General features: G+C 38.7%; 1 protein-coding gene across 3 annotated transcripts in view; it reads left to right on the forward strand.

The window, feature by feature from the left end:
- LOC124787937 (disintegrin and metalloproteinase domain-containing protein 11) overlaps positions 1–17799 on the forward strand; it is a 1045780-nt gene that overhangs the window by 1018391 nt on the left and 9590 nt on the right. For all 3 annotated transcript variants that reach the window (XM_047254929.1, XM_047254930.1, XM_047254931.1), the window contains one exon: positions 4429–4617. In XM_047254929.1, coding sequence (XP_047110885.1) covers positions 4429–4617 — 189 coding nt within the window. The remainder of the gene's footprint in view (positions 1–4428; positions 4618–17799) is intronic.

Consider the following 17799-nt stretch of genomic DNA (forward strand, 5'->3'; position numbering starts at 1 on the left):
TACACATTTCAGTAAGATGCTGTGCAAAATTCGAAAAGTTTGCAATACAAAATAGGGTTCGCTATGCTTTTGCGTTTGGTGCATTTACACTATATGTTGCTGCATATGAAATTTAGCTAACATGTTGAATTTTTCTTTAGACTAGGGAGGAGGTCTCTATCTGCCTCCGATCTTGAGAAAATTGATCCTATGTAATGCGCTCACTCCTGATCTCACATCCATGAGAATGAAATATTCACAGCATCCCTTATATCTCCTAAATTGCTCAAGACACCGAAACAAGATTTTGGTGAATGATAGCACACAAGGCAGAGAGTATTTTGCCAATTCATAAACACACGGAACTTTCGTATCTATGGCAATATATCAGTAGTTATACTTCCTTTTGTTATTTATTCCACTCCAGTGACTGTAATTTTTTAGTAGTTGCTGACAGTTAGTGAAAAGAGTTTCCTAGTATGAAAATAAACATGGAATTTCTTCTCATATGTTACTGCAAACTAACAGAGGTTTTTCGTAAGCTGTTGAGCTCTCCGAGTGCCAATTACTTGTTTAATGAGGCACTCTGTTTCAGAATTCTGTCGCAATAGCTGCTGTGAGATGATTGCAAATTAAACTGTGTTTTGGCAAAGGAAGTACTATTAAACCTGTCAGCAAGAGAAATGTGGCTGCTACTCATAAATGATGATGCTTCTTCGAATGAGAGAAGGTTAACAATTCACATAAAAATAAATTGCCAATTCTGTTGGGATTTTGGTTGAATCTCTGTAACCCATCATACTTTTAACTCTGAACGACTGGAATGAAAATTTACGAAAGGATTTAATTCCTTCTCTTGAGCTGAGCAGTATTAAAATAATGATGAGCATTCCCTTCAGGTGGAATGATAGGCACAAGGTAGATGCTGATTACTCACCTAAGGCTTGCCAAACTGACAATGCATGATTCACAAATAAAATAGTTGATATTGAGAAAAATAAACAATTTATCTGTTGCATAACACAATGGTCAGTGTATTGTCAGCAGCTGAAAATAATGCATACAACAAGAATGCGGAAGCTAGCCATGTGTGCCTTGTGAATGGGAGTTGACATCATTCAAAAAACATTGTCATGAAAGTATATCTGCCTTTGTCAGCAATACATTCAACAAATTAAATATATTTATAATCACCACACTATTTCAGGATACTCGTATTTTCGTAATAATACCAACCATTTTTTACATGTGTGCAGCCTGTTGTATAATTAGTTTATTAATTCTGCTAATGTGCATGTAACCACTGAAATGCTTTTTCTCATCGTGGCGAGCCAATTAAAACATTGTTTCCAGAATGAGATTTTCACTCTGCAGCAGAGTGTGCACTGATATGAAACTTCCTGGCAGATTAAAACTGTGTGCCCGACCGAGACTCGAACTCGGTCCCGGGACCGGGACCGAGTTCGAGTCTCGGTCGGGCACACAGTTTTAATCTGCGAGGAAGTTTTAAAACATTGTTATTTGTGACCACTTTTTGACTGTTTTTAGCTTGCAGTGGAAATGTGATGTCCACATGGACATAGTGAAACTTATGTACTTCATATCTTGGACACTTTTTACCAGAAGAACAAAGGAGTCATATCTGTGGAAGTTATGCCTTTTCAACTTTTTGCAACAGATCATAGAGATACGTGAGCATAACAGGCAGCAAGTAGATAACCTTGTTTTACTTTCCTGCCTTGCTTCTAGATCACGTGATTTGACAATATTCCATACTTCCTTATTCACTACCCTCATGATGAATCATATATCCCTTCTTACGACCTGAAAACATTGTGGAGGCAGAAGATATAATCCTAGAGGCTAATGGCTCACCAGTTATTGAACTGTGCATTGTTCTTGACAAAAGAATAAACAAAACAAAAGAACTGTACACATATGTGTAACTGAAAATATTATGTACTAACGAAATGAGATGGAGCGCTTAAACAGCGAAAAATGAAACCCTATCCATTAAGGCCATATTTTTCGGATGGGCAACACTTCCACTGACCATATGCGCCATGCCGGGGTGAGCATATGGCAGAACTGCCTTCCTGCTTCCCGCCTCACCCCTCTCACAGTACTTGCATGGCATGTGGTGCGAGAAACTGTGCCACAACCACAACGCTGTGTGACCTGGCCTAGACGCGTGTCACATCCAGTCACATCTCGTTCCAATTTGCATGGTCCCACTTGAACCTGTGAAGTTACAAAAATGCGTGCTGTGCTGCACCGCATTACACATGTCTCAGTTTGCGTCTAGCATAAGATGTTAGGTCAATTTGTTACCATTAGATCTAAAATATTTTTATCAAGGGTGGGATTCCAAACTATATGTTCTAAACAATTTTTAGAGAAGGTATTTAGTATTGTTTCACAGGATGTCTTGTCATGCCCACACTCACAAAACTATAGCTATGTACATAAATTGTCAACCATTAGATGATTTACATCTCTTCTAGTGATAACAGTATCCTTGGGGAATATGTGTTCTATTGATCAGAGGTTTTCTCTAAATGTTTTGGTTACACCTGGGTACTGAGTCTTACCCAAACTATATCACATCCAGCTTCAATTTCTATCTACTTTTGTTTGAGTTTATTGTCTTCTCCAACAAATACACCACCTCCATTTACCATTAGCCTATCCATTTCAATTCACATTTAGATTTATCAAAAAAATCTTGCTGCTGTCAATTTCAGGATTTAGCCAGCTTTCTGTAAATAGTATTATTTGAACTCCACTGCTTCTTTGGAGTGCTTAAAACTCTGGCACTTTTTTTGAATGCTTTGGCAGTTGATTGTTAGTGTCACTTCTGCCTGGTAAAAATAAGTTAATGGTATTTTCCATAGGTCAGTCTTTCATATTGTATCTTAACTGCAACAGAGAAAAACATTAATATGTTTTGAATATATTTATTTACTGGCGTCTTACAGAGTAATGTTTTAGAATTACTTTTGATTTAAACAAAATGTATTCACAGAATAAAAGATAATTAGAAGTATGTGTGGAATTAACATGGCACAGCTTGTAGACATTTATTTAAGCTGTTAGGGATGATAATAATAATAATAATAATAATAGCCTCATAACACATTTAAAAAATTAAATGTGTTGTGAACAGTCTATTGTACATTAAAAAGATTAGAAATATTCACAAACAGAATGCTAGGAGGAAATCTGTGTACATTATATGATAACACTTGAGCAAGTAATCACATTTCTCCTTTTCTTCTTCATTACCGTTTAGGGCCATATTTCTTCTTGTATATAGTGATTATGGTTACTCTCAGTGCTCCATTAACCACTGCTGACACATTTTATCCATTCATTTGCTCCTCTCTCATTTCTGCCGTTTTACCATTTTAAATTTTTTGTAATGGCGTCATCTATTTATTGGTACCAATGGCTGTATACATCATATAATGAGCAATTGCTGTGTACATCATCTTATGAGACAATCATGCTATCTTCATAAAAGAAAATATTATGTATGCCAAAATATTTGCATCGAGATGAGCCCCCTCCCCCTCGTCCTCTGTAGTTTGCTGAACATCCAGTTGCCACCTATATACACTCGAAGCACCAGCAGTACAAAATATTGTGCTAACTTCTCATTAGCAGATCACTAGACGTCTTTGTATTTTTAGAAGATATAAATTTGGCTTCAGAGATATATGCCTATAACAATTAAATGACACTTGCAATTGTGTGTTACTTTATAGCAGAGTTCGGAGATCTGGAGGTTTTTCCAGATGCAAATGTTTCAGTATGTTTTATATGTTTCTTTCATAGAGGCAGCAGGATTGCTTCACTTATTATCTCCCTTTTCCATTCTCCCTGCCCAAACATTTCTATTTCTCAATTATAACATGGTTTGCACTACAAATTGTCTGTAATCTGTAACTGACAGCATACCATAAAATAACATGGCTAAAAAGCTAACAGTTAGGATGAACACTCTGAAATCTTTTATGCATCAGCAGCAGCCTTATTAGTTATTTTCTTTACCATATGCCATAAAGTGAATATTTTGTTTCCAGTTTTCTACCATTGACTGTAAATAATGAAAAATATAATAGGAGTTGTGACACACAATTTCTGAAGTTTAGATAAAGTTATAGTAGGGGTATCAGAATATAATCCAGATTATGGTTTCTCTTTTGTTGGAAGCAAGCAACACACCAGTGTAAAGTTCACTAAGTATCCGTCATTTGTTCCCATCAATTGGCCTGTTAATTGCTATAAACCGGAGCACTATTTCAAACTATCTGAAAAACTTGTCACTTTTAAATGTTTTATAACAAAATGTCACACAATATTAGTTACCTTGAAGAGACACTTTTTAACATGCCTATGTTTGTATGAAGTAATTTTGGTTTTCTTTTTTTTTCTTCTGTATCCCAGACGATGTCGCAGTCGTGAGGAGGAGCCGAGGTTTGTGTATGGACGCTATCGTCACCCTAGTGGTCGTCATCCACAGAGCTATCACCACCATCACCACCAACATGTAGAAGAAGAGGAAGGCATTTATGAAACAGCAGATCGTGATAGAGGAGGGGAGCAACTCTGTGCAGATACTCCAGACAGTGAAAGGTGGGTATCGAGGCTGACAATCACTCATTTTCTTCTGATCCCACTTGTCTGTTCAAAGTTATTAAGTCTTGGTCTCCTCCAGTATGTATAGTACATTTGTATCTCCACATTGAATGTTTTGACAGTATAGCTACAAGATTACAATTTCAAAAATACAAATTCACTGATATTAAGGGTGTCTTTATTAAATGGTTTTATTTTCTTGGTTTCAAGTTCATAAAATGTTACATTTTGGAAAAAACATAACCCTATAATCTGAAAAGAAAGGAAAAATGTATGGTTTCTTTTATAATATTCTGAAAGTAGCTAGTTGTTTTGCTTATAATTTTCTCTTTGTTGTACATAGGAGACAAAATACATTTCTTGGGCATAGAAGCATTTATAATCAAAAAGTTGTTGTGTGCATCTCAAGAGAACATTGTGTGGCCTCTTAAAATACTGGAAGACAAGAGTACGGAAGATTTTATTGTAATCTTGGACAAGTGCGCATTATGATTGTAAAGGACTGCAGAGATAGATGGGGAAGATGTTTAATAAGTATTTTAATAGGTCAAATAAAGAGTAGCAACAGTGAGAAAACAGAAGAGAAAGAAAAACGTATATATGGGAACAGATAAACATAACAAATACGAAAGAAGATGTTAAGATACAAAAGGCGACTTTTCAGAACTGAAAAGCTTGTGTAATAAAGTTTTTTGGAACTTCAATGGCTCTACCAGTACAACACCATGCTGCCTTCCTGGGTGTCAGACTTACGTCCCTAGTAAATTACTGCCCACAACTATATTATAAATAATTGTTGTAGTACAGTTACAACACCCTCCACATTATATTCTTCTGCTCTGCAGCATATTGTGTACACTACATTACTACATTTACATGTTTTATTTTGGCTGTGCCAAGTAGCTAGTTTCACTACATACACTCCTGGAAATTGAAATATGAACACCGTGAATTCATTGTCCCAGGAAGGGGAAACTTTATTGACACATTCCTGGGGTCAGACACATCACATGATCACACTGACAGAACCACAGGCACATAGACACAGGCAACAGAGCATGCACAATGTCGGCACTAGTACAGTGTACATCCACCTTTCGCAGCAATGCAGGCTGCTATTCTCCCATGGAGACGATCGTAGAGATGCTGGATGTAGTCCTGTGGAACGGCTTGCCATGCCATTTCCACCTAGCGCCTCAGTTGGACCAGCGTTCGTGCTGGACGTGCAGACCGCGTGAGACGACGCTTCATCCAGTCCCAAACATGCTCAATGGGGGACAGATCCGGAGATCTTGCTGGCCAGGGTAGTTGACTTACACCTTCTAGAGCACGTTGGGTGGCACAGGATACATGCGGACGTGCATTGTCCTGTTGGAACAGCAAGTTCCCTTGCCGGTCTAGGAATGGTAGAACGATGGGTTCGATGACGGTTTGGATGTACCGTGCACTATTCAGTGTCCCCTCGACGATCACCAGTGGTGTACGGCCAGTGTAGTAGATCGCTCCCCACACCATGATGCCGCGTGTTGGCCCTGTGTGCCTCGGTCGTATGCAGTCCTGATTTTGGCGCTCACCTGCACGGCGCCAAACACGCATACGACCATCATTGGCACCAAGGCAGAAGCGACTCTCATCGCTGAAGACGACACGTCTCCATTCGTCCCTCCATTCACGCCTGTCGCGACACCACTGGAGACGGGCTGCACGATGTTGGGGCGTGAGCGGAAGACGGCCTAACGGTGTGCGGGACCGTAGCCCAGCTTCATGGAGACGGTTGCGAATGGTCCTCGCCGATACCCCGGGAGCAACAGTGTCCCTAATTTGCTGGGAAGTGGCGGTGCGGTCCCCTACGGCACTGCGTAGGATCCTACGGTCTTGGCGTGCATCCGTGCGTCGCTGCGGTCCGGTCCCAGGTCGACGGGCACGTGCACCTTCCGCCGACCACTGGCGACAACATCGATGTACTGTGGAGACCTCACGCCCCACGTGTTGAGCAATTCGGCGGTACGTCCACCCGGCCTCCCGCATGCCCACTATACGCCCTCGCTCAAAGTCCGTCAGCTGCACATACGGTTCACGTCCACGCTGTCGCGGCATGCTACCAGTGTTAAAGACTGCGATGGAGCTCCGTATGCCACGGCAAACTGGCTGACACTGACGGCGGCGGTGCACAAATGCTGCGCAGCTAGCGCCATTCGACGGCCAACACCGCGGTTCCTGGTGTGTCCGCTGTGCCGTGCGTGTGATCATTGCTTGTACAGCCCTCTCGCAGTGTCCGGAGCAAGTATGGTGGGTCTGATACACCGGTGTCAATGTGTTCTTTTTTCCATTTCCAGGAGTGTAATATGTTAAGATTCTCATTTCTAACAGTGTGATCATATTCGCCAATTTTCTGTGTAGTGCTGAAGAACCCTCTTTATTGTGAGACGCTGAACGTGAATTGATATACATTTGCCAATTATTCTGTGGTGTTTTAAGCAGCCTTTTCATTATTGGATGCTAAACACTGATCACACATGATTGATATATAAAATTTCTTCCCCACTGGTTATATGTATGCTTGTTTCTAGTAGTTATGCCAGGGAAATTAGCAGCAGCTCACTTTTGTGAGATGTATGGAACTTAGGATACATTCTGACTTAATGCATAACTACTCAATTCCTTCTTAAAGCATAACTGCATTTTGTGAAATGACCTTACTTTTCATAGTTGTAACAACTTCAACATAACATTTTCCTGAACTACAGCCTATTATTTATGTTGTTCATACATGCACCACTGCAGAATCTTTTAAAATATATAGAATTACTACAGCAGCTATTATCTATAAGTTTTCACCTCTTCGGCCAAAGTTTTTAATGTTCAGAAATGCATTATTCTTCACCAGAATGTGGCTATCAAGGAAAGGAGGGATAGCATCCAATCTGAGACAAGCTACTGGAGTCTGCTAGAGTATTTAGCTTGTTTGGCAGCTCAAATAGTACTAGTGGACAGGTTTCATGCATATAACTGGAAATGTAGTTGTAGTTTATGTTGAGAGACATTGCATCCACAATTTCCTCACTGGAAGATGGGAATATAAGGTGCAGCACTGGATTTTTTGTTAGAGGCTCCCCCTATAACTTGCTGCTAATACTGTTGCTATAACAGTACTAACTGCTGCTGAACGAATTCCCCTTGCTGTTCTTTTTCTTGCTACAACAGTGCTAATTTCTGCTGATGCATTTCTTCTCACTGTTGAGTGTTGTTGTTGCTGCTCCAGAAGTTTCAGGATTTCTGGAGTATGTTGTGTGACTGGGCTATGCAGTAGGCATTTTCATAGGAGTCATCATTACCACATCGGTTTTAGTCCAGACACCACTTTATTAATGCCAAGACACACTCCAAAGGTACAAAGATGCTACGTATGTATTACCTTGACAATCTATCAACTCACAGTTATCAGTAACACCATTACCATATGATCCTATCATAATCAAATCCAAAAGCTGATACCATCAATAAGAAATCCACACAACACCAAGACTAACTAGAATAGATACATTTACAAACCCTATTTCATCAAGTTGGCAACAAAGAACATGACAAATGAGCATGATCAGTGGTGAACAGCACTTTATGCCTAGCCAGTGACCAAAGGCAGTTTCAAATAGCATGACAGTTGTTGGGCTATGACAAACACACAAAATTCTTCCTTACAGTGCGATCAGCAGATTTCCAGCTGTTGAGGTGAGTGTCTCCTTTTATTTAGCAGGGATACTAGAACCATCAATTGAAATTAGTAATTAATTCATGCATCACGTTTCCACAACATAATGGAGGAGAGCCTTGAGGAGCAATTTCACCAAAATTGATCTTGATTTGTCAGGTAGTGAGTGAAGTATACCTCCCAGATTGTATCCAGGTTTTGTTCAAGTTTTCAGTCAGGCTCATATCAGCACTTCTGCTATCCAGAACGCATACCAAAATAATTACACCTGATTTGTAACCTATCTGGATGTTGCTGGATGAAATAAAACCTCCTTTGTTTTGTTTCCATTGTGTTACAGTTTTATTTGTAAACCCCTTTTCAAGTTTCTGCATAAGTACAAACCATCAGAACATCCGTACTTGGCTCAGAGCCCAAGAACTCACCAATTCACACATGTAATAAGAGTATGTCGGATAATTACTGCATTAGATAGACTGATTTTCACCCCTTCTGGTAATATGACGAACATTTATACCTCTTCGCCTATGTCCATACTGTGCAGGTCACTGTCAAGTGCATAGCAGGGAGTACTTCTCATTATATCATGTATTAGGATTTCTTCCCATTCCATCAACATATGGAGCATGGGAAGAATGCTTGCTTAAATGCAGCTGTTGATGCTATAATTAGCCTAATCACTGGTTTTGCAGGAGTGATAGATAAGGGGATTCTAGTATTTCTTAAATGATGGAATAATTTTAACCACAGTAGGCTGTCATTTCTTAGGACAAAATCACACTAGCTAGAGAAGTTAATGCAGAAAATCAAAAACATGCTGTCGTACATTGGAACCATCTCAGATAAAGAGCAAACATGTTACATAAGAATAACATTCATATAGGTTACCATACCAACAACACATTGAGTGACATTATACATATACATTTCAAAACACAGAAATAGCCGCCCTCCAATAAAAGAAATCCGATTGGTGGTTGCAGAGCTCCACACAGAAGTGGATTTGTAATTTTACATATGATGAAAATTATTAACTTTAATACATTACTTTAGGAAAATGAACACGAGATAGCTGCATTAAAAATATTGCCAGAAAGGTGCTTATTTTTATATGCCCGTAATAAATGTAAATCATTTTAATACTTTACAGTATTGTAAATAATTTTAACAATACTGTGAATGATGTTGCAATTCCACAGACCAATGTGACATGGGACTGTGATCAAAATTAAGAACTGTTTTACTACAGTGTGCCACTTTATGATTTGTGTAATGACTGCAAGCATGGAGGCTATTTTCAAAATGGAATATAAAATTGAGGCCAATTTTTAAAAAGATAGCCTCATTGCAACAATAACAAAAATTTGAGTATGCCTATAATGGTTATAAGTATAGTCAAAGTCCATCATGTAAGAAGTGTAATAAGAATTAACATCATGTGCACAAGATTGTGATTACAAGATGGCAGCTCCCTCTGGCGTTAATTCTGTCTCTGCAAACAGATCCCAGCATGCTCTTGGGGTGATACATGTTTCCCACGATTTACACAGTTACACGCATGTGTGAGTGCAGAAAAATACATGGTATGCTGCTGGATGTATGTTCAAGGGCTAGTAAGCTACCTGTTAGTAAGGTTTTTGCCTGCATGACTTGTTGTGAAAGTTGTTCTTGTAAGGTGATTGGTACGTGCACGACCATATATGTAACATTGAACATGTGTGTAAGTTGGAACATGTCTCTCCCCGCATAACATGAAACAAAGTTTTTAAATGTGACCTACACATCACCAATATCATGTAAGTAATTTAAACAACTGCAATACAGAAGTGTGATGTTTTTCCTATTTACTATACTTTTGATATCATATTGCAGGCATTTGAAAATGGCCTAAGGCCAAAAGTGGCCAGTAATGTAATTTATATGTGTGGTGCATTAAAGGAATAAAACTGACAGCTTATGGTGATTCAAATAGTTACGTCATTTAGCCAATATACTGAGGCTGTGGACCTGTACATGAAGAAATTATTGAATTCTAGTATGCTCATAGATTCCTCACTTAATACTGATTATTGAAACTTTGGAAATAGACTTCCATGAAATAGCTGGCATCTTTCTGCAAGAGTCTTTCAGTTCAGATTTTTCAGTATTTTTGTGGCACTGTCTTAGTGGTCAAACAAACATGTGATCATTCCTGCTGCCCTTTTTTGTATACAGTCAATACTTCATGTTAGCCTTATTTATTAGGGGGTTCCACTTGCTTGAGAAATATTCTAGGATAGTTCACACAAGTGTTCAGTAAACAGTCTCCCTTGTAGACTGATTGCATTTTCACAGTATGCTACCAATTAGCTATTAATGCAACCTACTTTACATAAGATAGATCCTATGGGATCATTCCATTTCACAGCCTCACAAATTATTATACCCAGGTATTTGTATGACTTAAGTGACTCCAGTTGTGCTCAAAGCAAGTTTCCTCTCTTTGCATCACTTTAAAGTCAGATCCAGATCTGACTGGATACCTGTGAAGCTTTGGTTCATTTTAGATAATTTTGTCATCTGCAAAAGTTTTGATCTGTGGTTTTCAAGATGATGAGAGAAAAACATTAGTCAAGTTTGCATCATCAATGTTTTTTGGAATCTGTGATCGGCATGGAAGAGATCATTATATCAAAGAGACCTCATTACATTTGACCTCATAGATATTCTGAGATGTTATAACAGATTCATGCCAATGGTATTTTATGGTATATTTGTGGATCAGATCTGTTAACTTTCATGTAGATGGGTGGGACTTGTTCTTTCTTCCAACCACTGGGTACAGTTTGTTGTTCAAGTGATCTACGGTGTATTATGGATAAGCAAGGGGCTAACTCAGCTGCAAATTTTATATATACTCTGACAGGGACTCCAGTGAGCCCTGGGGCCTTGTAATACAAGGTGTACATGAAGTCCGGGAACACTTTCAACTATTTATTGCACAAGAACTAAACATTGTACATATGTCATACATACTGCATTTTGAAGAGAAACTCGGGGAGTGTTCTTTTTTTTTACAAACATTCAATATGTGAACCATGCGTGACCCGGAAGATGTCAATATGGTAATCTAATTCTTGCCATACCTGCCCCAGCATGGCATCGTCAACTGTGGCAGTCACTTACCGTATTCTCTCCCGGAGCTCTGCTACATCACGTGGTACAGACGGTACATATACCAGATTGTTAATGTGTCCCCACACAAAAAAGTCACACAGAGTGAGATCTGGTGATCGGGGAAGCCATTTCATGAAACATGATATCTGTACAGCAAGGCTGATCCATCAATGCAGCAGTTCCATTTTCAGGTACCCACTAACTTCATGATGAAAGTGGGGTGGAACCCCATCCTGCTGAAGGATGAAAGGAGAGTATAGTTTTTGACATGACAAGGCACAAAAAACATTTACCTTTGGGGAATCTCACTCAAATTCAATGCATTCGTGTGGATGCTTTGTACCCCAGATTCAACAATTATGCCTGTTCACTTTCCCATTAGTGTGAAAAGTGGCTTGTTCGCTAAAAATTAAGCGATCAAAAATGCCATCCCCATTCTCATTCAATTGTTGCAACTGCGAACAAAACTCAAAGTCTTTGTCGCCGTCTTTGAGCTTCTGCACTAGCTCCAATTTGAATGGTTTCATAGACAGCTTTTGTCGCAAGACTGTGCAATAAACAACTGAAAGTGTTCCCAGACTTCATGTACATCCTGTATTTTAACCATTTCAGATGTTTCTGAAAGAGATTCTCACACTCATCTTTGCAGTTGTGCAGGAAGTAAACTTGCTTAGTAAACATGCTTAGTAAAGGAACAATTGAAACAGAGTTCAGAACTTCTGCTTTTGCTTTACTGTCCTCAATTTTGGTTCCTATCTCATCTATAAGTGTGTAGACAGTAAATTTGTAGCCAATGACAGCCCTTACATATGTCTTCAGGTTTTGTGAGAGATACTTCAATAAGATTCAGGTGTGGTAATTGTTCAAGGCTTCATGCTTTACACCTCTGACAGCCAAACACATTCCATTTATTGTCTCTCTATCTAATAGCCCTATGCTTATTTTACATGTATTGTGTAGTAATCACTGCTTCTTTAGAAGCTTCTTTACTAAACTGTATGCTGTGGAGGGTTCCCTCTTTTGTGAGCAGTTCTACTGGGTACATATCTGTTCAGTGCTTCTTCAACTAATTTTCTGAACTTGAACCACAGTTTCTCAGTATGATACTGCCAAGAACTAAAAGTTTCAAGTTGCCTCTAGGGATATGGCACTACTGCCACTTTAGGCAGTTTACTACAAATAAATCTTTCTACTTGATTTAGTTATCTTTTTTACTTTAGTAACCACTGTTGTGGTTCTCAGGTATAGTTGAAAGGAAAGTTCGAGTATTAGTTGAGGACCAATTGGATGAAAATCAGTGTGGGTTTAGGCCTCTTAGATGTTGTCAGGACCAGATCTTTAGCTTACGGCAAATAATGGAGAAGTGTTCTGAGTGGAACAGGGAATTGTATCTATGCTTTATAGGTCTAGAAAAGGCATATGACCGGGTTCCTAGGAGGAAGTTATTGTCTGTTCTACGAGATTATAGAATAGGAGGCAAACTTTTGCAAGCAATTAAAGGTCTTTACATGGATAGTCAGGCAGCAGTTAGAGTTGACGGTAAATTGAGTTCATGGTTCAGAGTAGTTTCAGGGGTAAGACAAGGCTGCAACCTGTCTCCACTGTTGTTCATATTATTTATGGATCATATGTTGAAGACAATAGACTGGATGGGTGAAATCAAGATATGTGAACACAAAATAAGCAGTCTTGCATATGCGGATGACTTAGTTGTGATGGCAGATTCGATTTAAAGTTTGCAAAGTAATATTTCAGAGCTAGATCAGAAATGTAAGGACTATGGTATGAAGATTAGCATCTCCAAAACGAAAGTAATGTCAGTGGGAAGGAAATATAAACGGAGAGAGTGCCAAATAGGAGGAACAAAGTTAGAACAGGTGGACGGTTTCAAGTACTTAGGATGCATATTCTCACAGGATGGCAACATAGTGAAAGAACTGGAAGCGAGGTGAAGCAAAGCTAATGCAGTGAGTGCTCAGCTATGATCTACTCTCTTCTGCAAGAAGGAAGTCAGTTTCAAGACTAAGTTATCTGTGTACCATTCAATCTTTTGACCAACTTTGTTGTATGGGAGCGAAAGCTGGGTGGATTCAGGTGACCTTATCAACAAGGTTGAGGTTATGGATATGAAAGTAGCTAGGATGATTGCAGGTACTAGTAGATGGGAACAATGGCAGGAGGGTGTCCACAATGAGGAAATCAAAGAAAAACTGGGAATGAACTCTATAGATGTAGCAGTCAGGACGAACAGGCTTAGATGGTGGGGTCATGTTACACGCATGGGAGAAGCAAGGTTACCCAAGAGACTCATGAGTTCAGCAGTAGAAGGTAGGAGTCGGGGCAGACCAAGGAGAAGGTACCTGGATTCGGTTAAGAATGATTTTGAAGTAATAGGTTTAACATCAGAAGAGGCACCAATGTTAGCACTGAATAGGTGATCATGGAGGAATTTTATAAGGTGGCTATGCTCCAGACTGAACGCTGAAAGGCATAATCAGTCTTAAATGATGATGATGATGATGATGATGAACCACTGTTGCTATATAGTCTCATGGTCACTGATATCAGTTTTGATGTGGGCATTCTTTAAGAGGCCATGTCTCTTTGTTGCCATTAGATCTAATATATTTTTATCATGAGTCAATTACCAAACTATCTGTTCTAAGCAATATTCAGAGAAGGCAATTTGTATTGTTTTGCAGGATGTATTGTCCGTCCACCATGTACAAAACTGAAAGTATATCAATCAAATGTTCGATGTACATCCTTATAAACTGATGAGAACTAATGCTCTGCTGTAGATACGGCTGGATTGTGCTCAAGCATGCACTGAAAAAGGTTGCACACTCGAAACTGTACAGTAATAAAAACAAAATAAAAGGAAATTTTATTTCATCAATTGACAGCATATGTGCTAAAATGTTATCATTCATTTAAAATTATTGACTAAATTTAAAGCTTGAATCATCAGCCTCCTTATAATATTGGCCTGTTGACCAAACTACTGCTTTATCCTCTACACAAGGTGTCATTGGACAACATTATTGGAGGAACATGAAGTCAACCATCCATTCTGCAGCCCAGCAGTATCAGTTCCTTCAAATAGCTCTTTTTCCTCACAAAGCTGAGTGGACACCATTCCCGTCTTTCCACCAAGGTAAATTACTTGGCTGAAATTCTGAAGATAATAGGGATAAAGCACAGGGAGTGAAAGATTATTTACAACCTGTATAGAAACCAGTCTGCAGTTGTAGAGTCAAAAGATGCAAAAGAAGAGCAGTGGTTGAGAAGGGAGTGAGACAGTGTTATAATTTATCCCAGTGTTATTCGCTCTGTACATTGAGTAAGCAGAATTAACTAAGCAAGAAATGTTAAAATAATTTGTATTCCATGTAGTGCATCCCACAGATGAAAGGGAAAATTACAAGCAACAGACAACAAGAAATACGTTAGTGACTGCCCTTTTTTATCCATCATCCTGCTGTCCCACTATACGGATAGCTATAAAAGTCCTAAATGGATGTGCACCAGGGTATAATCTAACGTGAAAATCAAATCATTCTAATCGTACTCAGGTTAGAGAAGTGACATACATTCAGATACAAAAATCCAATCATAGTTTTCTTAGGAATAAATTAGGGCTATAAATTACACTATCTTTTGTTGGGTGTGTATGCTCTATGATTTCTGTTTTACTATGCAGTTTATGCCAGTTAAATTCCTGCCCCTGACACACTAACATATCTGCATCCTTTTGCCTATCTTTAACACACAAAGAACTGTCTGTTTCACTCCTCCTCCAAAAGTGTCTTACCTTTAGGAAAGGACCATTTCTAAACTATGATCCACAACTTGCCATCTTCTTTAAACTGTTTACTATAGTAACTTATTTCCATTCCTCCAGAAAGCTGCCGCCTCACCAACAGCGACATATCATTCTACGGCATCATTTAACACATATCTGGCCTTTTCACCATACAAAATTTTCTCTCTCAACATCAACATAAAATTGAAAGCAAAACTCATTTTTTGTTGTTCTGACTTTCATTTTTGAGGTCCATTGTGCAAACTTGTAGGATGATAAAAATGGAGATGAGCAAGACCACCTCCTATGCTAACTTTTCCATGTGGAGCATTTGGGTGACCTTCCTGCTTCCAAGATTTAAAATACATGGTCTGGTACAGTTAGATATGAGTTTTTGTGGCCTAGTTTCTTGCAAAACAACTCGAATTCTCCTCACATGTTGCATCTCTATGGTTCCTCTGTGGGTCCAGAGCTACGTTCTCAGTGTCTCAATGTTGCACTCCGGTTATGCAGAAGCCAACTCTGCTTCTCTGTCTATATGAAATCTGTCTGCACCAAGCAAGCAGGCACAGCAAAGAGGAAACCTGTAACATATACTGAAATGGGTAAAGATGAAAATATCTAAGAAGAAAAGCTGGGGGTTAATAAAACAGCGAGAAGAAAAAGAAATCTCCACTATAATAGTTACAGGCAAGAGAGGGAAGATGATTAAAATGTAAAATTAGAGAAAAATATGTAGTAAGGATTAATGAAATTACGGTGGTAAATAAATGAAGGAAGAAGTAAATGCAGATTGGTGTAATATGATGTTTGCTATGGAAGATAATTTTGCTCCCAAACAAAAAGTTGTTGAAATATTTTTTGTAGAATTTCTATTAGGCCAGTTAAAAAAATAGCAAAAAAAGAGAACTACGTGCATTATGAGAAGACTTGCTTATGTTGTTTCAAATCAAGGATAGATGTGGAAATGTCTTTTGTCTCTAGTCTCTTTCTTCCTGATGTGCTTCTCAGTCATGCTTCTTTATAAATGTATAGATTCTGGTTCTATAATTTTAATTTTGAATGAGATTTTCATGTTGCATTAGACTTACAGTGACTGTAAAAAGATTCAGAACCCTACATATTTCAATTTGAAGCTTCATTAGGAGAATGCTCACTGTGCTTACGACAATTTAGAGTGTAAATTTTTAGATACTGTAGTATTTATTTTCCATGTGAAGAAAGAAAATAATAAGACATAATATACACTACATTAAGCAAGTTAAAACTCAATATACACTACATTAAGCAAGTTAAAACTTTGGCAGTTGTCCCTTTTTGACACACAATAAGTATTCTGACAGTTGACGGAATGTATTAAGACACACAAGTTTTTAAAGGTTCGTTTACCAATCTGGATTAGTTGTATATGGTAATTTAATAAAAATGTTGTAGTACATCAGCATTTTCACATGGAAGACTTTGTGCGCATTGGTCAACATAGGAAAATACCTCCCTATAGTCTTGGCATACATGGCACCACATCTGTACTGAGAAGCCAGAATTATCCATATAGGCACAAATATGTACCAGAGCCACTTACAGATACACAATATCCTGCCCAGCTGATTCAGCAATAGATTTTCCACTAAATTTCTCCCAATGACAAAGTAAAACAGTCACCAACAAGTACTCCACTTATCACACAAAAATACTCAGGTCTTTAATAAGGCAATCATGTCCTTCATCGGGACTTAAAGTTCCTCCATGATGAGAGTCATCCTACCCAAAATACAGCACAAACCATACAGACTACAGAGTATTGTAGTCCATCTCTATCCTACCCCTATTCCCATCCCAGCACCTGACAAGTCATTCTCATGTAACCATAACAAAGGTGCAAGATCTGTGCTGTTTACCCACATACTGCCTATTTCTGCAGTCCAGTAATATGGATTTCCTTTCTAACCAAAGGTTGGGTTGCATACAAGAACAGCAATATAATATACTAATTTCTGTGCATCTGTTTATGTGGGTAAGACAACTGATCTGTTCTTTACCATCATAAATGATGTCTGCTTACTGGAGCTAGCCAAAAATTCAACCACAGGGTTGCTGAAAACATGCTGCTCACCACACACCACAGTGCTGGATCCTCTGCTGTCCCCCCTCACCCCTCCCCCTTTCCCTACCTCAGGCACAAACAACTATGGAATTGGAAACTATTGCTCCTGGACATCCTCTGTCATTGCAACCCCACTGACCTAAACCACTTCTAGTCCCCAGCCCAGCCCTGACTATTTCTTCTCCTGTCATTTTACGTTCTATTCCTCCCCTCTCAACATTTTACTTCTTTTTCAGCTCCATATCTCTCTCTTTCACCACAATTATGAGGTTGTTATTTTATTTAATCTTCTTTAACATTGAAACTCGTAAAAAGGAGAAACTGATAATTGTTTAGAGTGGTTATTGGTTTAACACTTGTATAATCTTTTTTAGTTTTCTGTGTATTTGTCTTGATATTTACATC

The sequence above is a fragment of the Schistocerca piceifrons genome, chromosome 3 (genome assembly GCF_021461385.2).
Source record: "Schistocerca piceifrons isolate TAMUIC-IGC-003096 chromosome 3, iqSchPice1.1, whole genome shotgun sequence".
Classification (NCBI taxonomy): Eukaryota; Metazoa; Arthropoda; class Insecta; order Orthoptera; family Acrididae; genus Schistocerca; species Schistocerca piceifrons.